The sequence below is a fragment of the Seriola dumerili genome, unplaced genomic scaffold, assembly GCF_002260705.1.
Source record: "Seriola dumerili isolate Sdu_G_001 unplaced genomic scaffold, Sdu_1.0 BDQW01000301.1, whole genome shotgun sequence".
Lineage (NCBI taxonomy): Eukaryota > Metazoa > Chordata > Actinopteri > Carangiformes > Carangidae > Seriola > Seriola dumerili.
The window spans coordinates 1,686,701-1,709,424 of record NW_019174556.1 but is presented as its reverse complement, the minus strand read 5'-3'; the positions used below and the strand labels follow the sequence as shown (position 1 = coordinate 1,709,424).

At 40.7% G+C, this 22,724-nt stretch overlaps 1 protein-coding gene across 1 annotated transcript; it reads right to left on the bottom strand.

The window, feature by feature from the left end:
* Window positions 1-1,443: 1,443 nt before the first annotated feature.
* On the bottom strand, window positions 1,444-20,790 carry ugt8 (UDP glycosyltransferase 8). The gene is made up of 6 exons (XM_022758595.1): window positions 20,646-20,790; window positions 14,174-15,003; window positions 10,001-10,143; window positions 6,067-6,143; window positions 4,889-5,108; window positions 1,444-4,635 (listed from the first exon to the last, which is right to left on the bottom strand). The coding sequence occupies exons 2-6, from the start codon at window positions 14,999-15,001 to the stop codon at window positions 4,251-4,253; spliced, it is 1,653 nt and encodes a 550-aa protein (XP_022614316.1). The 5' UTR covers window positions 15,002-15,003; window positions 20,646-20,790; the 3' UTR covers window positions 1,444-4,250.
* Window positions 20,791-22,724: the final 1,934 nt, after the last annotated feature.

The window sequence follows — 22,724 nt, the reverse complement described above, 5'->3', positions numbered from 1 at the left end:
AGAATCTTTCAATCCTCTAAAACGAGTTACAAAGGAATATGATATGCCTCTAAGCTGATCCATAGGTGGAGCGCTTGGAATATATGTGCTGTGACAGAGATGAATAAACAAGGTAGACCAAGCAAGACGATCATTCATTTAAGCTTGCACAAGCTAAGTCAACAATTTCAAAACTGGCACACACCCTTAGGCGGCAATCTCACATGTAAAACCACACATAAGCTGGGTCCAACATCCTCAGTGAAGTGCACATATGCAACACCCGACTATATCTCCTCAGCCACATTTTAACAGAAAGGCTGTGAATGTCAATGTGCAAATGTTTACAGCACACCCCGCTGTCAAACCACTGGCAAATCCATCACTTAGCTTAGTAAGCCCACTTAGGTCAACACAAAGTGGTTAATTGCTCCTGATGAAGGTAAATAATAGGCACTTACAATGACTGAGTGAGGAGGGAGTGGTGGCTGAGAATGAATGGAGGATGTCATGAATGATGCCTTCTGTGATATCAGATTCCTCATCAACAGAGCCCCCCCCCACACACACACACACACACACACACACACACACACACACACACACACACACACACACACCCCTTCCTGTCTCAGTGAACAGAGCAGTGCCCAATTTGGCCACCAGCAACAACAAGAAGAAAACAACTTCAAGAGCGTAAATTAAACATACCTGCAGATGCTTTTGACTGTGTGTGTGTGTGTGTGTGTGTATGTGAGGTCTGCAGGCCCCTGCAGGTGGTATGAATAATTAACAGGGCCAGCGAGCGAGGCAGGGTACCAGGCTGGGTGTTTTGTTACCCCAGCCTCACTCAGCACGCGCATAGAGCATTAGATAACCCTATCTACCCACCCGGCTTGTGTGTGCGTGTGTGTGTGCAGTTGGCCACTTTAGATGATTCCACCATTTGATACCTACAAAACCTCTTGCTGCTTGGTAACAATTCCCGACAGAAAACCTATACATCCCCTATCAAACTGAGACTGGCAGCATCAACTACTGTAATCAACATCAGCCTTATCGGGTCTCAAAAACTGTAAGGACTGTACGTGCTTGTCTGGTCACTACTGTTGCAGTGCAGCGGTATTGACAACATATGCAACAATCTTCTCTCGGCAGACGGAAAATATGTAGAGTGACTAGACATACTTTGGTAATTATATTTTCCTCCACTTTTCATTCTTCTTCGAATGTATATTTCAAAACTGAAGACAACACTTGGTAGCATGGACACTTTCTGTGAAAAAAAAAAGTTCCAATCATCTCTGCAAACAAAATATGTCATTTTTATTCAGCATTAGTATTTTGTTTACATTGTTCTATTTACAACATGGACACACATGACAGGAAAATTGAGGACTTTGTCATTTTAAAATCAAAGTAAAATTAAATTTTATAAAACAAACAAACAAAAAAAAAAAAAACACAAGTGAGTAAGTGGATACATCTAATTTTTAGGGGGGAGGAGGAGGAGGAGGAGGAGGAGGAGGAATAAAGAGACAAGAGTACAAAGACTTCAGAATACACCAGGAAGTTAAGAGTTAAGAAAAAGACGTGGACAAATGGAACAAGGAAGTACACAAGTGAAGACAGAACAAAGAAAAGTATTCAAGCTGATGAAATACAAACGTCAAAAGGACAGAGACATGTCAGACTTCAGTTTAAGTACAGTGACATACGAGATAATTAGAAGGATGGACATGGGTAAGCATTTAACTATGTGGGCTATAACATCATTAATACTGAAATAATACTAAAAAATATATATATATCCTCACAACTATTTTTTTTTCTTTCCTTACCCTGGTCATAGCTTTGTGAAGCACCCGCAGGCCCACTTATACCCAACAGCTGAAGTTGTTATTGATGATGATGATGATTCAAGTATAAAAGTCTCTGTTTTCAGCAGGGCTGGGTTGGGCTGTGCATGCGTAACTGTAGCTCACAGAGAAAGTAAAGGATCATGAAGCTTTTCTCAGTTATCATACAGTATTTGTGAACATGTTGGTTGGATGTTAAGTCCTCAACAACTTTGACTGGTTAAGTGATGGCATTTCCTCTGATTCCTCTAAACTGACGTTGCTGTCTGTGCATGAGGCGTTATTAAGTTGGTAAAGAGTGTGTTTGCTAGGATGCCAAAACGCAGTTGCAATTTTTCCAACTTTAAAAAGTAGAAGTCTGGACTGTGCTGCTGGAACAATAGAGGAAAGCAGTATGTGTGGCCTGGTGGTTTGACAAACCAGCTGGAAGTTTCATGTTCATGAGATTTTTATGCCCCATGTCCACGAGCACCTGCCCTTCTGAAATGTCCATTAGCAAGATACCGAATCCCTACAAACTCCAAAGATACCCTTCTAGCTCGCCCTGTACTTTGATCTCCCTGACAGGGGTTCAAGAAAAGAGAATTTCGCAGCATGGATCAGTGTCACTTTGATACATTATTATTCATTGTAGAAGTAGTGGATTTCACCTTTCCTGTCGACCTATTAGACCCTTCCTCCATCTGCATTTAGAATGAACAGACACGGTGGCTTAACGCTGGCCAAGAAACACGAGTAAAATAATGTGGAGTGAATTAACTACTGAAATTATACAAAAAAAAAAAAAGCTGCTGAGGGCAGGTTCAGTCTTATTGAGAAAGAAAATAACATAAAGAATCCTTTGCATGTGCATACACCTTGTATGATTCAGAAAATAGGTAAAAAGCCAGTAATTGTTTTTACTCGACTCTCAGTGGGCTAAAACATACTTCATTTGCTTTGTTTCATCCATACACTCCAACTAAAGCTGTACAGTGGTCTAAAACACACAAGCATTGGAAACGACAAGCACTCATACACATTGGTATCCAAGCATACAGCATAAACAAATATTTGCATTATAAAAGGCCACATACAGAATGTGAAGCATTCTCACTCAGTGTTAATATAATTAATATAAGCTCTGTGTAGTTTGTACATGAACCTCTAAAGCTAAATCTAACTAAGACTACAGAACTTACAGAAGGGTAGCACTGATCCTACAGTGTCATTTGAAACTAACATTTGCAACATGTTATAAATTATCCAACAGATAAATCACAGAGGTATGATGTACAAAGTCAAATGTAGCACTAAAAATGGCAATCAAGTGATGAATCCTTGCTAAATAACAAATAGATGAGGGGTGCAGAATTAAGGCATAGGACTGATGAAGAAATTAATCATAAATCAATAATGCTCTGACTCATCCCTGATGATCACCTGACTGGATGAGCGTGAGCACATTTCTGATCTGGCCCTGCCTATCCACAGTATTCGCAGTGGTTTCCATTATCATATCTTTTTGATAATAACACGATCACCCTTTTCACACTGCTAGGCCAAACAGAGTTCAGTCGAGTCATTCTCCACCGGATAAAAACAGGTCGGTACTACCATGTGAAAATGGAAACACTGAGAATATTTTCAACTCAAACGTGACCACTATGATACCGTGGATGGAAAGCTGTTTGTTTCACCAATATGAAGGACACAGAGTTGTGCAGATGTTGGCTTAGCGGAGGGAGTGTACATCTACCATCATGCTATCACACCACTGACACATTAAAATAAGAAAAAAGATCCATAATTAAAATGCTTTTGTACAGTAATAAATAGATTTGTCCTCTATTTACAGTTTACTGGACACACTTTGAAGCAAGAGTTTGGAGTTAAAAACATTAAATCCTAAATATTTTTCAAAAGTTATCTGTTTGTTTTCTTGCTTTGTTCTGAGGATGAGGAGTTGGCGCTCAGGATTTCCCCTATTCATCATCCTTCCAATGGTAGGGAAGGCAGGAAGACAACAGAGAACATGCGAGGGAGAAGATGTACGTGTAAGAAACAATGTCCTCCAATGTGTCTTTCCTGTGTTTCATCCTCAATGACTTTCCGATTTGGTGTTGTGTTGCTGTAGCTGCTGCTGCTGTTAAGAGTTTTCGTTAAATTCGCCTCAGTGCACACATACACCCACACACATCCACACACACACACACACACACGCACACACAAACACACAGATTTTGAGCACCCGATGCCTTGCTCTGTCCTTACACAATGCATTGTGTATTCTCCTACAGCCTCTTGCTCGCTCCCGAGTAGCAGTTGCCTCTCAACACAGACCTAAGAACAGCTTTCTCTTCAAGCTCTCCGAAACCTAGAGCTGAGTCCTTGGGGCAACTTCTTCCTCATCCCTCTTGGCCATTCAAAACATTAATTCATCTTCTTCTCGTTTTTCAAGGAGCCATTCCGTTTGTGTTTCCCATTGGCCATGCTCTCATTATGGCAATGTCCATTGGCCATGTTACCATCATCCCTAGTGTTACCACCTCCCCTGCTCTGGTCCCCAACCTTCTTCCCCCTCAGCAATCGTACCAACCGGCGCAGGGCAAAGAAGGTCAGAGCCAAGGCAGCTCCCACAGTGACAATCACATCCAGCAGGAAGTACTGGTAGGGGGAAACCTGGTATACGGCGGAGCGCAGGTGGTTGGCACCGTGGTGACGGAGGATGTAGCTGACCCAGTAGGCAGCTCTGGTCACAGGGTGGCCCGGCTGGTCTTTGTGAATGTTGGAGAGAAGACGTGCTTGCTGGCGGTACCTACATAGGGAGACAAGAGGGTGGAGACAAGAGTATAAGGACACAACAAAGCAAGTCTCAATGGGTGATACTCAGCACACGAACATATCAGAAAACAACTGAATATGAAAAAAAAAAAAAAAAAAGATCTCGATCACCATGAAATCATAGAGTTGTGATGCCATGAATGGTCACCAGATGGCACTGATTAACAATAATGTTAATATACAAAGCCTTTGTGTGTGCTGTGGCTCTAGAAATCTAGAAATCTAACCTGCTGTCTTTGATGACGCTGGTCAGGGCTGTGTAGAGGTCTTCCTCGGTCATGTACTTCCAGTGTATCATGATACCCATACCTTTGGCTGCCACACGAGTCATGGTGTCATAGTGGTCTCCGAACAGGGGCACACCTACCACCGGCACGCCATGATACATGGCCTCGTAGATGCTGTTCAGGCCGCCGTGGCTCAGGAAGGCCCTAGTGTTGGCATGGCCTAGATGACAGGAAGCATGAAGGATGTTATTTTGTGTGTTAAGTTTTGTGTTAGTCTTTTTTAAGGGCACTTACAGTATTTTGCTGCATTCTTTTTTTTTTGTATAGAGTAGAGGCGGCGGGGGGGGGGGCAGTTTACAGTAAGAGGAAGAATGAAGATGTGTGTATCATTCCAACAGTATAATTACCAAAATGCCTCAGTCAGTGCTTCTGTGGAGGAAGTGATTTCATTCGACATAAACATCTCTTATTTTTAGGAGCTTCCAAATTCTGTGGGTATAGTGGGTGACATGTCATACCATTTGGAAGGGGATTTTGTATTTTTTTTTAAACTTGATAACAATTTTGGACCGTTTAACTCAAATGCACTGTGATAGGGTGAGCCATAAGAGAGTTAAGAGGAAAGATACATTTTAGTGTTTTGTGGTGACCTGTCCCTTTAAAATGTCTATTACTGGCCAACCAGAAAAGCCAGACAGCCATAACGTTTCAATATTTGCAGTCTTGGCTAACCAAAGTGCTATTACTCTGCAACAGAATACAATGCTAGCTGTCAATATCTGAATCCTGTTGCACATTCATCATTCCTGACAGGCGTAAAGTGGCTCACACATCCACATTCTGCGCACTACTGTGGTTATTCAGTAGGTATGGGAGGAACCCTCACACACATAACCTACTCCGCCACATCCCGAGGAACATCTTGCATAAAAACACAACGGATCAGTTTTGTGTCAAAACATGCCTTGAACCAGAGGTATGACGAAATCAGAGTTTTGAGAAGCTGTTCTTAAACAAGGCACCGGGATTGATTTCAAAGGTTTCGAAAGTGCTGTGAAATACTTTTCAGTTATATGGTCCAATACAACATATAATAAAGTGACTGAGCCAATTTGACTGTTGATAAGAAAACTACATGGTAAAGTTCACATTGTGTGGCGTCTTATTAAGGTGCTCACCTAATAAGTCATTCTGAGGCATCCAGTCAACAAGCTTGGTGTTGTTGCCAAGGTTACTGGGTGGGACTCCAGAGAATCTAAGGAAGGAAAGAAGGATATTATGAAGGGAAGGAAAGCATTGACAAATAAAATGCTAACACGGTTCATATCACTTTTTAGCAGATCATGTTGATATCACAATATGTGGATACCAAGGAAACCCCTGAGACTTAACTCTCTGACACAGTCATATTTCACTTTAGTTCTGTTTAATCAGAGTGGCTGCTCACAGAGTATTTCATATTTATTTCTAATGTGTAAATACCACTGACTGTGGGAGAAGAGTGTAAGCCTACCACCTGGATTGGAAATGGATTCCCTGTTACGCTATATGAAGTCCAGCAATGAAGTTATTACATCCAGCCTTTTGTCAAACCTGATACTTGTCAAGTAAATATTGAAAAGCATCTTGTGTACGCACTCTGTCTTACAGCTGTTTGTGCCTATTCACTTGTTAGAGGAATACTCTAAGAAGAGCCATACCACTCTTGTGTCTGTACAGTAAATATGAGGCTACAGCCATCAACCAGTTAGCTTAGCTTAACACACAGACTGGAAGCAAGGCGCAACAGCTCCCCTGGCTCTGTTCCCAGGTGACAAAATCAGCCTACCAGGTCACCAAGCTCGTTAAATAACATGTTATATGTCATTTGTTTTACCTGTGCAAAAACCAAAACCCGTCTAACTCGTCGCAGTGTCACAGTTGGATGCACGCCGGACTATTTCTTGATTTCGCTCAGTAACTTTCTGGAGAATCTGATGGTTGCCGGGCAACCTAACAGTCACCACAAGTCTCCAGGAAGTTAATAATAAGAAAGCCTTGCTTGTTCACTCGCAGATTTAGGTTTCGACTCATCATCTTCGACTGGTGGTGTTGAATTGTATACAGTATTGTGAGTATGTTTGCTGGTGTCAGTGGTTGTGTCTGCGGAAGCATGCTACATTACGACCCCCATCTGTCCATCTCTGTCTCCTTCCCTCGCTACCCCAAACTCTTTTATCTCTCTTTCTCTCTTCAACAAAGCACCAATTCACTGTTCTGCCAATCAAAGCCTACATTCATGCAGCCAATTATCAATGACACAATTCATTTGGCTTGGTCCCTGTGTTTTCAGCAGCCTTCTTCCTTTTCCATCCTTTAGGTCTGGAAGGGCCACTGGAAGCCAGATTACTATTCTATGTCTTGGGGCCTATAAAAGTCAAATGCTAATGGCTACGAGTTTCAGATCGTTGACTGACTTCACCTGTAGAACTGGTCCGATACCGACATGTGAAACATCAATCTCTGATATCTCATCATGAAAGGTCAATGCTTGAGAACAGAGGAATGTGTTTCATTTGCCTTTGAAATTTAACACACTACAAACACATGTTGCATGGCAAACGAAATCTAGTACTCCTCATTACCACACACAGTACTTCTTTCCCCCGATTGCCACAACCATGGCAAGATTTTTTCACAACCACCCACCTGTTTCCAAACAGACACTGCAACCACAATCTGATCCCCCACCAGTGACTCTGCCCAGCTCTAACACCTCAAATTCTGTAACATAGTGACTTGCTTGCTGTTGAACCTTGCCCCTCGCATGCTAGTAAGTTGCACCACATACATCTTTGTTCCACAATACCACGTTTCATAACCTCTACCATGCAATACAATTGTGCACACACGCATCCAAATGAGCAAGGTACAGGCAACCAGGGAAGACTTCTGCAAAACTAACAAAAAAGCAGCGACACACACGTGAACTGTTCTCATTTGGATGAAGGCACGGATGGTCAAAATGTTGGTATGATGCTTAACTAAATAAACATTATGGAAACAGTTTGAGTGTATGACTATTTTGTTTTGGTTGTGTATGTAATAAAAGTGGTCGTATTGCATCTGAGCTCAAATGTTCTCCCTTTTAAATGGTAGATTGATTTTCCAGTTACTCTAAGTCAATACATGCATTCCCTAACTGGGTAAATCTGCTTTATTATTCATATCAACTTCATTTGATCCTCTACCAATGTATTACAGTTATTTCTGGAAAAAAACAGCAAAAACTTTCAATAATTTTCTCTCCTACTTTCTTATCATCGCACCTCTGGAACTGACATCACTCTGAGGTCTCTTTCTAGGGTCAGAGGAAAGTTTTTATTGTCTATTAGAATGTAACTTTGAACTTTATCCTTGCACTTCTTGCTTTTGTTTATTTGTCATGTGTGGGGTTTTGAAACTAAATCACTCCAAGTGTTTGCCTAGTCTTTGCAAAAGTCTTATCTTATATTATCTTTAGTAAACACCTGTAAATACAATGTTGGCATGGCTCACAGGGTGCCCGATGAAAATAGAAAGGCACGATATGATATCATTATTAATAATAGTTAATGGTAACAATTTATCAGTTGAAATAAAGGGTAAAATGAAAAACCTTGCAAACAATATTGAAAGTTCAGTATTACATTTCCATTTGGTCTATAATAACATATTTTGAACAATCATACTAAAAATGCTAAAAACTACAACTGAAATAAATACAAATAAACAATACAAAACGGCAAACAAACAAAAACTGAATCTACACATGCCATGTGAAAACTAACTAAAAAAAAACTAAATTAAAACACATCATTTTAAAACTGTAATTATTCTGGCACAGACACACCTAATGAAAAGGTTACTTGACCATTATGTCACGGTCATGACATCATTGAAAACTGTGGAGTGTGTTCGTACAAGTTACACACCAGCCACCAACCTCTGCACACAGGGGCATGTTAACCATTACCATTCACCCAGCTATACACCTGGAGAAAAGGTCAGGTTTGTGGACAGTGTGTATATATGTACTCGAACCACGGCTTTGTTCCTGCAGTCTACAATAGTTATGCAATACTTGGACATACCAGAATAGATTGACCTACACAGTATATATAAACGATATTGTCTAATAAAGATGGTGCAACATCAGTCAGTTTCTAATTAGTTCTAATTAACTGTTATTTAAACATTTATGAGATGGAAATTACTCAAAATAAAGTGTGTGAATGTGGTCAATGAATCACAGACTCAATTATGTTGAGAGTTAAAGATTGACAGGTTTACGAATCAAATTTCAAGGCACTGAGAGACTTGCCTCCTCTATCAGTCCCACTCCCCCTCCCTTTTATTTTTAGCATTTTTCCTGCTCAGGTCACAGATAGTGGATAATTGCTTTGGGACTCTGTGTAAATGATTACTAAGGATTAGATTTCAATCACACCTATCTCTCTCGCCGAGAAGGCACAAACATTTTAGATAAGTGTGAAGGACCTTTTGTCATCAAGTCAACCTGAACTCATGCGCCCAGCGATGACACATGCATGCATGCACAGACACTGCAGCAGCTTTAGTTTTACAGCCTAAGCACACAGACGCAATACCAAACCTAGTCTGTGCAGCAATTTCTTCTAATTTATCAGCCTATATATACACTGATACAGGTATACAGTATATACAATAAGCTAATGTCGGCCAGTATATTAGCCTGGTTGATTTATTGGTCTATCTCTATTTAGTTTCCTTCTCACATACATACTCAACGCTGTTTGAACAAACAGATGACCTCAGATAATACCCTCAAGCAAATGTAAGATGGGAATATGGACTTTAGCCTAAGAGGAAGCCTGTAACAGAGGAACAACACATGTATTTTATGATGAGCCACTGAACATAAGCAGCGTGGATGAATACGGGGGTCCACGTAAAACGTTATATATACACACTAAGTCATCTGACATCCACAGCCCCCTGAGTGCTGAGTGGAGGAAAGTCTTCAACTTGAAGCTGACTACATTAGAAAGGTTACATCTGTCACACTGGCAGATGTGTACAGTGAGAGTGACAGTGAGAAAATAGATACTTTACCTCCAGACGACACGCTGGGGCAGCCTGGCGAGGGCTCCTGCCAGTTTGTGAGCAATGTCATGGGAAAGGTACTTGACCCCAGCTCCGAACGACACAACCACAAAGCCATGCTCCGCTGTGTCATTCACCCACGCCTCAAAATCCTGCAGAAATATGAGAAAAAAGAGGTTAAAAAAAACGCAACATTTTTTAGTATTGATACACAGTGTAGATAATTGGTAATTGCAATTGCAACCCGCTAAGATCCACCTCAGATTATTCTAATACATTAAAGATAAAAACCTGACATAAAAAACAGACTGTTCACATCCATAAACCTTGTTTGTCGTCTTTATCGCTTTATAGCCAGGACAGGCATGATTAATGAAGGCTTGTTTCACACTCATATTCTGAGTGATTTACAGATAAATTTGGGACGATGATATAAAACTCACAGAATTTTGCTAGACAACTTGACCAATCAGCATACAGTACACCAAAACGTTTTAGTAATGTTGCAATGTGATAGCAACAGGCAGATAAGATGAGAAAATCCCAGACTATAAATCCCTTTCTAGTTGGTACCACTTATAAAAATATTTCTGTGTAGACTACTCAAATTCAAATCCAGGAAATTTTTTTACATAAAAAGAACAGGCCACAGTGGAAGTTTATCAAGCAAGACAGGTCTAATGTCTAATGCATGAAGCTGTTAAATATATGCAAGTTAATGCCTCAGAACTTCAAGCTAGGATGTGCTGAGCTTACATTTTGCACTCTGGTCCCAGTGCTGCATTATACATCAACATTTCATATTATGACATTAATGAGCAATATTGATAGTTAACAAAGCCACCAATTTTAATGGTCCAGTATCATTTTCTTCCTACATTCATAGATGAACTTATTTCCCCACATAGAATTTCCTGGTTTCCTGTTGAATCATTATTTCAGTGAGATAAACAAAAATACAGAAAATAGTCATTTACATTCATTTTGGGAACAATTTATCCTTAAGCTACTGTGACATCAATGTTTATGTCTCATCATTATTTTATTCAAGTGGATGGGAAAGTGGTCTCAGACTTTTGGACCCCACTGCATGTCTACTGCAATTTGGTGTATAATGTATGGCTGTACATAAGGTCAGCAGGTAGTGCATTTCCCCAAGAGATCAGCAACTCTCTACAAAGTTCTAGTTTTGTATAAAATATCTACCATGGGCCTGCTACAGAGAGGACAACAAGATATATTTCATTGGCTTTGTTGGGAAGCTTGTTTTGAAGCTGCTCATTAATAATCATTTACAAAACACCATAAAAGTCAGTCTACACAAAAGTCATTCAGCCATCTGATACATGATAAAATCCTACACACTGAAAATACATAATGTTCAGCACATTAACAAGTTTACCAATTAAAACTTTGTCATCTGATCTGTGCATCTGTAACATCCTTAAGGGGTCAGTTCACCTTAATAACAACAGACACTATTCCCACTCTTACCCTTGTTGGTACAGAATCTAGACATGTAGGCAGTTCAGTTTTATGTGCCGGGTTTTTGAGATATTTGAAGTTTGTGCCGCCACCTCAACACAATAAAATACAATGAAGGTGAAAGAGGGAATGTCTTTTGTGATGTTCTAAGAAATCTTAAAACCAGCATGTTCCTCTAGAAACAATGTCCTAGTTGCTTAACAGAATTCACAGTTATCTTCCCCAGTCCCCCGGTTGGCCATTCAACCAAACTGACAATAAAATTAGAGAACAGTTTATCTTGACTGATAATGTTGAGCTGAGTGTCCATTATTAAAAGCAAAGTCAGATATATAAGAGCTCCCCGTAATAACTGCTACATAGATGTTGACAGAATTTACATATTTGGGTTACACGGATGAAGGGATAGTGAAGAATATTTCAACTATCAAATTGGAAAACAAAGACTCCATAAGTACCGTTTACATGACGAAGTTCAACAATCCTAAATATTATCTGTGGTCTATCAATATGAAACATTTTATTGATAGACCAAACCAAAGAAAAGAAAAGAAAGGAAGCTTGCGGTCTCTCCCAACTGAAAGCTGCACTGAGGCAGTGAAAACCAGAGACATGACCTCCTCCTCCAGGGCACTGTTCTTGGAAGCAGGAGACCTATTCCGGGTTTTACTAAAAGGAATTTTCTACATTAACTAATAAACCTGTTTTTGGAACAGGCTGTGGGGGGGGGGGACTAGTGGGTGGTAAGACAGCCTGCCATTAGCTGATCAAAAATAAACTTGGCAGATGATGTTAAGAGGAAGTCATAACAGCTCAGAAAAGGTTGTTTGTGTGTGTGGGTGTGTGTGTGCATGTGCATTTAGGATGGCACCAGTGCTCTGTATAGTAAAATAATTATTTGAGAATGGTAAGTGAGGATGTATGGACTGACGGTGGGTGGGGACTGGTCAGGGAGCAGCCATGTTGGAGTGACAGAAGCGGAGGACAAGTAGGGGGTGGGGGTGGAGGGGGGCAAATGGTCCAGCTGCGGCAGCTAAGGCCGGCCCTGGCACGGAGCAACCTAAGGGGCACACTGGGCTCTGTGTCCCAGCAGTGCAACCCTACTGTCCCTACAACGCAGCCTCAGTGACCCCATAAAAGAGTCTCAGTGTCCCCAGCGCTCTGCCCAGAACAATGGCCTCGTTCTCCCTCCACTTCCATTATAACTCCCTCCGCACAACACGGCACAATGCTCCCTATTGGCTGGAGTGGCATTCCAAAATCCTCTGCAGTAGATACCAACAGCCCGCGCTCTCGGCATTCGAATGCTGGACTAACCCCCGTCACCACTCGCCTCTGCTCTCCATGGCTCCCCTCCCTCTCTGCTCAAAAAACCTTCCGTGTCCATTCAACTCAAAACCTTCCTCACCCCAGCATCCTCTATGAAGGCCCGCTTTGTAGCAGGATGTGATAATAAGAGATACCAAGTGATAGGAGAGACAATGGGGACAAGCAAGGGTAGATACAAAAAATACTGAAACAGTCAGTCCGTTAAGACGGGGTGGGGGGGACAATACGAAGGGAAGAGAAACCAGCAAGACAGGCTGTCAATAAATGAACTGAGGTATGTGCAGTTACTGTATGTGAACTGACAATGTGCATCATCATAAGTCTATTGTCTATTAACAACCATTATCTCTTGAATGGCATATAAGAGATATGATCTACCACCACTTTCCCATAGGTAAATTCTTTCACAACTGCTTTTGAATAATTAGTTCACCTGGTGAATGAGAAACAGTTGACAGAAAATTGATAATTTATGCAAGTTAGTAAAACCTAGAAAGGAACAGGCTCTAATATAAAAAAAAGGAGAGAAAAAAATGTGTATAGTTATACGTAATACAAAAAGGACAAACTTCTCCCAAGTCAGTTTGAAGCATAACGATATGGATTTCTATCCCTTCCATGAAACCACACATTTGCATAATGTCATGGTCAAACTCAGTCATCATGAATTAGCCCTTGTGTTATAGTACCTTTGTCACCAGTGGCACAGAGCCCTCATTTTATGTTCCAGCATTACACAGGAACATATTCGTAATATTTTTATTTAAGCATGTGGATCTTGTGTAAGTGTAAATGAGCGTTAATTGACATTGACTCTGTAGAAGGGTTGGACAATATGACAATATACAATTTACTAAATATCATAAGATGATATAAATATGTCAATCATCAGTGATTTTAGACGGTTTATTCTGCAGTAAGTATCCCTTTAACATCTCTGGGTGTATTAGGCCACTGTAGGAAATGTTACACTGAGTTATGACTCCAGTGGGATTTTATATGACTTTTGAATCAATGTGGTGAAGCACCTAGGTGTATCAGAGCTGAATTAGCCCAACAGCAGACATGCTGGCAGGTTATTAATTTATCCATGTTAAATTTATCAATTCATTTTCCAGAAAATGTACAAACTTAACACAATCTACAATGACAGCGTGATATAAAATTACACACACTGTGAGGATTTTCTCCATATCGACCACTCCTACTCCACAAGGACTAAAACTAGGACACTCAGATACTCAGAGCACAGTGAAACACTGCATAACACATTTTTTACATCTGACGTACCACACATACACTTTTTTGTCTGTCTTAGCCTGTCTCATCATGTGCTTATCAGCTGTCTGTGTGTCTCTCAGTACTGACCTGTGGCAGAGGGTTGGGGGGCTTGGTGAGGATGCCTCCTATGTACACCACATGTGGCAGGGTGGGCCGGGGGAACTCCAGAGCCATGTCAGTGCACAGCATCCACAGCCGGCTGCCTTGCACCAGGTCAGCCATGGCCACGTGAGGCTTCACTCCATGTTTCTTCATAATCCGGTCATACTTGGGCAATGCAATATAATGGACTCCAAAGCGCTGCACCAGGTAAACAGCAGTGTTTGTGATCCTCTGGACCAGAGACATGCGGTCTGTCAGCAGTGAGTTGAATTCGGGTACATAAGATAGCGGGGCTGGGGCACCAACCTCAGCAGGATACCACAGACCTGTGCTGAAGACGGCATATTGCACGCCCAGGATATGAGCTATTACAAAACCACACATCTCATTAGGATCCACCAGCAGCAGGTCAAACTTGGCCTCCTTGAGGCGGGTCATTACCTCAACATTGCCTACAACAGCATCACAGTTCTGAGAGTAGTGGTCAAGAATGTCAAACAGTTCCAGAAATGTCAGGCGGCCTGAGAAGATGTTGCTGACTTTGGACTGGAGGAAACTGTCAGCCGTGCTGCTGTTAAAGATCCCTGGATAGCGTTGTAGGTGGTAGTGAGGAGAGGGGGGAACCTCACGACCCTCTGAAATTAGAAAATGGCTCTCATGGCCCTCCTGGTGCAAAGCCGTGGCCAGAGTCTTGAAGATGTAGAGGTGTGATTCAAACATGATGGGTGGGACCACAATTACTTTAGAGCATGATGCACTGGGACTCCAGGTGAGGAGGCCAAGGAGGAGGAGTAGTGATGAGGGTAGTAGCATGGCTGAAATAATAAAGAAAGGAACAATGTTAGCACTGCAGGATGTCAAAATAAAAGCAGAACCCAGTCATCAAAAAGCTGTCATCATACAAATAACAATCAGTGTTGCTCCACTGGTACAGAATCAACCTAGATTATTATCAGGTTAGATACGTGTATCATACATCATACATTCATTTAATACTGGGAATTATATAGGAAAATGGGCCTGACATAAAATTACAGGTCAAAAAAGTGCCTGCTGAAGACTCAGAGAAGGTAAAGAAAGAACAGTTCATCAGATGTATATGTATAGTTTGTTGTCTTGAAACTTTTATCTACACAACGAACCTCACTCTGGCCCACCTATTGTCTGTCACCCATGATGAAAGGAGGCAGTTTGACATAGTTGAAAGTCTTCACATCAAAGCCTTCACTTCAACCCTGGAAATTAATTCAATTGGTCTCTATACTCAGAAGTGGTATTGAGAGAATGCAACTTCTCAGTTTCTTTGTGGTTGCATGTTCTCATTAGTTTACCTGCCCTAATCAACCTTTGCCTTTCTTTCTCCATATTTCAATTCCACCTCTTCATCTCTCCTCACTGTGCACAGCCGTCACTGACATGGTGTGGGTAGCACCAACGTCATTCTAAACCTTCAGCCACTCTATTCACAAACATAAACACAAAGAACCATTATCATGGCACCATGTCATAGCCTGTGCCCTATATGCCTACACTCTTTCTCCCTCTTACTTGGATTAATCATCAACACTCAGAACCTCTTACGGAGAGCCCTCAATTATCCAGGGTTTTTTTTTTTTTTTTAAATCTACAATGACTAACTCGTATTCTCCTTCCACAGGGCGTTACACCTTAAGGAATGCACTGACCTTTGGAGGAAAATATATAAAATTACACTCAAGCAAAAGCGTGATTGTGGTTTTGGACAGGGACGTAAAGGAGCGAAGTAATCAATGCACAAAACAAAACCACAGCTAAAACCAGGGCTGCTCCTTCATGTACTTTTGAAGCGAAATGTGTTGTCCAAATTCTTAACATGATGCTAACAATATAATGCAGCAAGCAGATGAATAAATTCTCAACCTACTTACATAATATGCATAGTCTTTCATTTCCTTATAAAGCTCTCCTTTTGGAGCACTGGAGGAAGCATACATTCTTCCATACATTCTTCCACTGGCTATTCAAACATCACATTGCACCCCCATGTAGATTACCAGTCCATAACCTCAGACAAAGCCAAAAGAAACTGCTGTACAAGGGCTTGTGAGGAAGCATCTTGCATAACTGTTACAATTGTGTTAGTATAATACGTAAGCGGCCTTAAAATGGACTGCCAAAGCTAGATAAGGAATTAAATATAAAGGGACAGGTCTTAGTTTTAAACCTAACCTGGTGCTTTGAGTGTTTTCAGTGTGGAGTTTAAGGTGGCGTGTTCGCGTAGGTGTGGATGTATGATGTCACCGTTTTTCCATGTGTCAGACTGATAACCCATTCATGGCGTTGCCTGCCTCTCATCCAGTGTGTGCTCCGATAGGCTGCAGCAGCCTGCCAGTGCTTATTTCCTCCTGTCAGCCCCACAAGACATCTCCCGCATCATATTTTATCATCAGATGAGTACTATCTCCCTTCTAGTGCCATTACATCTCAATCTATATCAAATGGCATGGCCCATATTGTTTCTGCTGAACGTCTCCTGATGGCATCTACACAGGATTCTTATCTTATCAACCACCTGCTTCTCCTCAATATGGAGGTTCTCTCCACAAACAGCTGGGGCCTGATAGGAAGAGGAATCAGCGTGGCCACCATTTTGTTTAGCATTGTCCTGAGGATATCGTTACAAACACTTCTCAGCCCAGACTGTTGATGGTAACTATAGAAACCAGCCACTGTCTACTGAGGACTGTGATGCGTCATGACTTAAGTTACTAACAATGGAGTCTGGTTACCGTGCGCACAGGGAGGGCTGAGCAAATTATCTGGATTAAGAGAATTAAAAAATACGAAACGATAGGTGGATCTGGGTGAAGGCAAAGAGTGGATGAAAAACTAAATTGCACAAAAATTTAAAAACAGCAGTAAAAACTATTTTAGAATTTGTAAGGAAAACCCTTTAACAAGGCATAACAGCTATGGGCAGCAGGCGACAGCTAAGAGATATATGAATATATTTATATTGTTACGTGATATGAAACATCTTACCAGCTATATTACCATTAAATGAGATGACTGTGTGTGAACATATAGCAAAGCTAAATCTACAATTATTGCCTCAACTTGATTGATCACATTATCATATGAAGGATTTAAACAACTAGTGAGTCTGTTGCCTCTGACTAATAGACTTTGTGTATAAACATAAGTCACCTGCAAACAGGTGCAGTTTACTTTTAAGTTTTACCCAATATTCTACACCTATGTGTACACAATTTCCCTTTTGTTCCCATGCACAATTCATACATATATCAACAATAATAAATGTATGATAAATAATATTGCTTATTGACATTCAGTAATTAATTTGGACTGTCCACAGTACTGATTATTATTACCAGCAAACTGTACAAAAATACAATTCGTAAAAGTTTTGATTTATGCATGTGCAGAATTCTTCTGTAATATATAACTGTGACACGCAGTTTGTTGCATTGAACATCAATTTGAGTATTCTATATGATCATAGAAACATGTACCATATTGTGATATAGGTTATTAATATTGTGATACTGACTCTTACCTGTCCTGCTTCAACAACTGCATCTAAGTTTTGTCAGTGCCACATTTCAAATTGTGGCACAGACTCATAAAGACTCACAGATGAGTTTATAGTGCAAAAAACACTGTTCTATGGTATTTTCTTCAGATTAAGAGCAAAATAGCATGAATGAAACTGAGAATGAAAAAGAACATTATGGGAAATTTCTGTGTAACCAACTACCGCTTTCAACAGACAGAATGCAAGTAATTATAAACTCTGACCATAACTCTGTTATAATCTCAAATTAATTGGCTTGCATTGCAGCTTTCCGTTGTGTATTATGGAAAATCAAACCAATTACAGCTTCTGCAGAAAGCGTTTTGGCCCATTCAGACTGACACAAGACAGTAATTATACAGTAATTATTGCTCTCTAATACCATAATCTAGACTAACATTTTCTTGATTTAGCACAGCAGGAGGAGCAGCCTCACTGCTTACACAGCAGGGGTTCATTAGCTCAGTGCACCCTGTTGAGAGGGGAGATGTGACTTCCAAGAACTGATATTAAGTAAAACACAAGTCAGTCCAAGCTGTTTATTTAGTCTCATCTTTCAAATAGAGGGAGATAAACTGATCTTAAATTTCTTTGCTGAAAAAGAACCCACTTGAGTCCTTTGAAGGGCAATACAAGGTTAGTAAGTCTTTTAAAAAAAAATGAAAGGACAACACAAACCGAAAGGGCTTGGCTGCACAGTTCACATTAGCTTTCAGATTATAGAATACAGTTTCCTGGAAATACAGGAAGATTCAGAATCTGCTAACAGCTGTAAAGTTTAATGAGATCCATAACTGACCCATGCAAATTTGATCATATCAAAACTCAAACTCTGATAATGATATCTAACATGCAAACACATAACATGGCCTGATGTCTACAACAAAAATACCTCAATGTTTGGATACATGTGTGAAAAGGCACATTAGCTCAACACCTACAGAAGTTTAAGGATAATGATGTGATATCTGCTAAATAATACTTTGTCCTTCTTTGTGCTTCATAGAAAAGTTAAGCTAAGGTCAAGAACCTTTAGATCTTGAATTTTGGTGAAAACAAAATGAAAGTGGAAAAAAACACTTGACTTTCCCATGCCAAGCCACATGAGAAGCTGTTTATAATAGCAACATGGTCTCTGTGTGCCCTTACCTCTTAAAGCTTCATCAGCATTTGACGGAAAGGTATACACACTAGCTATAGATGAATAACACTGTGAGAAAACACTACTCATTCATTCCTTCACACATGTCTCTGTTCAAATAAGTTATATTTTCTTGTAAAAAAAAAAAGAAAGAAAAAAGAAAAAGGAAAAATTAATTTCCCACCCAGACCCATATGCTACACAGACACATACATATCACTGGACATGTCACTGCAAAACAGCCTACAAGGCCTTCAGCATGAGCAACCAGCTCATCCATTGCTGTTTTCAATGTCATTTTAAAGACCAGACAGAAATTCACTGTACTCATTCCACCTCTCAGCTCTCCTTCCTCATATTTGACTGAATGTCACCTCTTACCTTCTCTATTTCCCTTCATACTTCCTTAGCCACACTATGACCATCAACACACACAGGAACAGGTCGGACAGACTCTTGTCTTTCAAAGAGCAAATAGTTGTTATAGCCAATAAACAAAACAGGAGAGTAGTACAAAGCAGCACAGTAACTGTCAATGGTATCTCATTAACACAATTTACTGAATGATGAATGCAAAGAAACAGGGATACAGTGGTGTATATATATAAAACCACCACAAATAGATCCTGTAAAATATCCTTGCATAATATATTCAACCAATAACAATAATTCTTGGGATGACATTTCTAATAAAACTTAGCACTGACAACTTTACTTGTGTACACAGAACAAGTATAGCAGCCTTTCTGAGTCTGGGTGGATTTATTCGTTTAAGCTTTGGGCAAAGGCACGCCGCACAACACACACGGACGTTTTGAGCGTTTAAGCAACAGCACAATCAACATCCAAGTCAGATATTTGGTACATTCAGCAGTGACTTGCATATTTGAGAACAGGATCGCCCTCATCACCTTTCGCCTGCAGATTCAAAAGATTTTTTTTTTTTTTTTTTTTTAAACATCAGGTGATTGCTTTGCGTGGGTGCAACATGGTTTGGCCGAACAGGTGTCCTGATGTAGGTATAGCTCAAAGAGAGAAATGCTGTATTCAGGTCAAACAGGATTTCGGTTGAAGTTCACCTTTGCTTTCAGGTCATATTATAAAGCCCACTGGACATGTGAGGTTTAATATCGATTTGTGACCTCTCAAAGATTACGATTACCATTTTACAAGTTCAACTGATAATAACTCGTAAAATGTCATGCCAGCATATCCTGGCACGGTGGCTGTATTTTATAACAGTGTTTGTTTTTCTGGAGGTTAGCACACACCCAAAATATGTAGCGCAAGTGTCATGCCGACAATCCAGAAACAAGTCTTTACAAAACGCTTAGGATAATGTAATGGAGGCATATTACTGCCAAACTGGGGCCACACAACATATATGAAGACTGCCATGTTGCAGAGGATAACTTTATACCAGGTTCAATCCACTACTGAATTCACAAATACACCATGACAATTTACCGCCCATGGGGATTTTCCTAATTCGCAAAGGACGTGAACGCAACACAGCAACCTGTGTCTCAGGAGGTTTCGACTCTCACCTGAGCTTTTAGTTTAAACAGCCAAGCAGCACGTAAGAATTCTCCGAAAATATCAGGTTAGACGGCTTGTATGAAACTATAACCACGAAAAATAAAGGGATGAAAAAAGTGGGTTTCTGCAGAGTCGCCAACAACAGGTTGTGTTCACGATGCACCTGTTGTGACGCGCACGTAGCTCACTTGTGTTGGCCTTACCTTGTGACTTAGACGTTGCTCGGCAGAAGTTGAGAGGGATGGTAGTCTCCAAGAGGATTTAAAAGTGTCGGGGAGGAAAAACACAAAAAGTGATGAGGACTAAAGGAATAGAAACAGGTCCCCGGGTATCGAGCACGGGCACAGGGAACATTAGAGTCGCAGTGTCTTTCACGGTGGAGGAGAGAGGCGTTCCAAGATGGACAGGAAGGGAGTGGCAGAGAGGGGGGAAAAAAAACCTGCACAGGGTTGGTTGAATAAAAGTCAATGAGGGTGGGGGAGTATCGGCCCATACAAGTCCTACTTTGCCTCTGCAACAAGTGACTGCATCCGTGTTGATACTGTCAGCGGTTGAGATGAGTGAGTGTATGGGTTTAGACTGATAAACGATGCCAACGACTGACTGACCACATTTTTCTCGGTTTTATACTTGTTAGATTAAGGTGATGGCTGATTTTACAGAGATGAGATTGTAGGAAGATAGTGCCTCTGAAGCAGAGGAAAATCTTAGATGCTCGTAATCTGAATTCTTAAATGTATTTTAGTAATTGTTAAATTGGTGGCTGTCTTAGGCTGCATATTGATATTCCATGTTGTGGTAGCACTTTCTAATAATGCATCCTTTAACAAAGGGTTACAAATTATTCTGTTGCAACTAACAGTTTTTTTCATTACGGATTAATCTATTGATTTTTAACTAACTAAAAGTAACTGATTAATCATTTACTTTATTAAATGAGCCATTTCCAAAATGTCCACTTCCCTGAGCCTAAGGTAACATCTTTAAATTGCTTCTTTGGTCCCACTGGCAACCTTTAACCTTTGTATGAACCAGAAGAGTACATGTGCATTCATTAGAAACTCTATCTATCTATCTATCTATCTATCTATCTATCTATCTATCTATCTATCTATCTATCTATCTATATGTCTATCTAATTTCACCCACTCACCTTTTGTGTGTGTGTACTTCTAAAAGATTGATGACTCAGAGCTGGAAGATAAAGTTCCTGATGGTGCTGGAATTCAGCACTCTGTTCTATGAAACCATATTCTCAAAAAGGCTTTGTAATATATCTTTATAATCAGCAAGATAATTAGCTATCCACAGCAAACTGTTGTGCTCAGCCACATTATTAAACTACCCGCACCAGTGCTTTGTGTGTGCAAGTGTGTGTGCACTGTATTTTCTGGATCAACAGAAAAGACTGTTATAAATTGCTTAGTCTTCATTCATCCACCAACTCATTTATTTACAGAAACACAACACAGTTAGGTAGATGGTAGGTATAGAAAAAGCTGTTGCACTATTGTAAATTACCTTAGGGAAGGTTGGGAAACAGGGCTGGGGTAACTCCCCACCAGCAAACATCCAAGAGAGGACTGATGCTTATCAGACAGAGAAGAGGTGGAGATAAAGGATTGAAAGAGTGAGTTCATTGTGATTATGCTGACACTGGGACTTAACTGTCACACACAGAGAAGTAAGTCTGTTTACACGGTAAACACACACATGCACACACACTTAAGCTGAAGGGGATGTAAAGTAATTAAGGGCCGGGTGGGGGTTGGAGAGCAGAGCCATAATGTCAGTGTATTTAAAAACAAATGGATGTTTCTTCTCTAACAGTGATCCATTTGTCTATGGATCTTCCCTACGTGCGCACACTCACACACACACACACACACACACACACACACACACACACACACACACACACACACACACACACGCACACACACACTTTGTTCATGTCTTTCGATACATTCACTGCCCTCGCCATCCCATTTCCTCAGCTATGCCCTGAGTCATCACAATAGTGTTCCACACTACTACTGGTTAGTAGGCCTCAGCATCCACTCCACCCCTCCAATCCAAAAAGGTGTGTAGAGGTGGAGTGTATTGCTGCTGCTGCTGCTGCTGCTGCTGTTTACTCGCTATTTGTCTGGCTCCCGCCTTCACTCTCACTCATCATGTGTCTCTTCCACACTTTGCCCCCATACGCTATTTCTCTCTGTTTCACTCTCTCTTTCCTCCCCTCCCTCACCCTTGCTCTTCCTATGCTATTCTCTTTCTCCCCC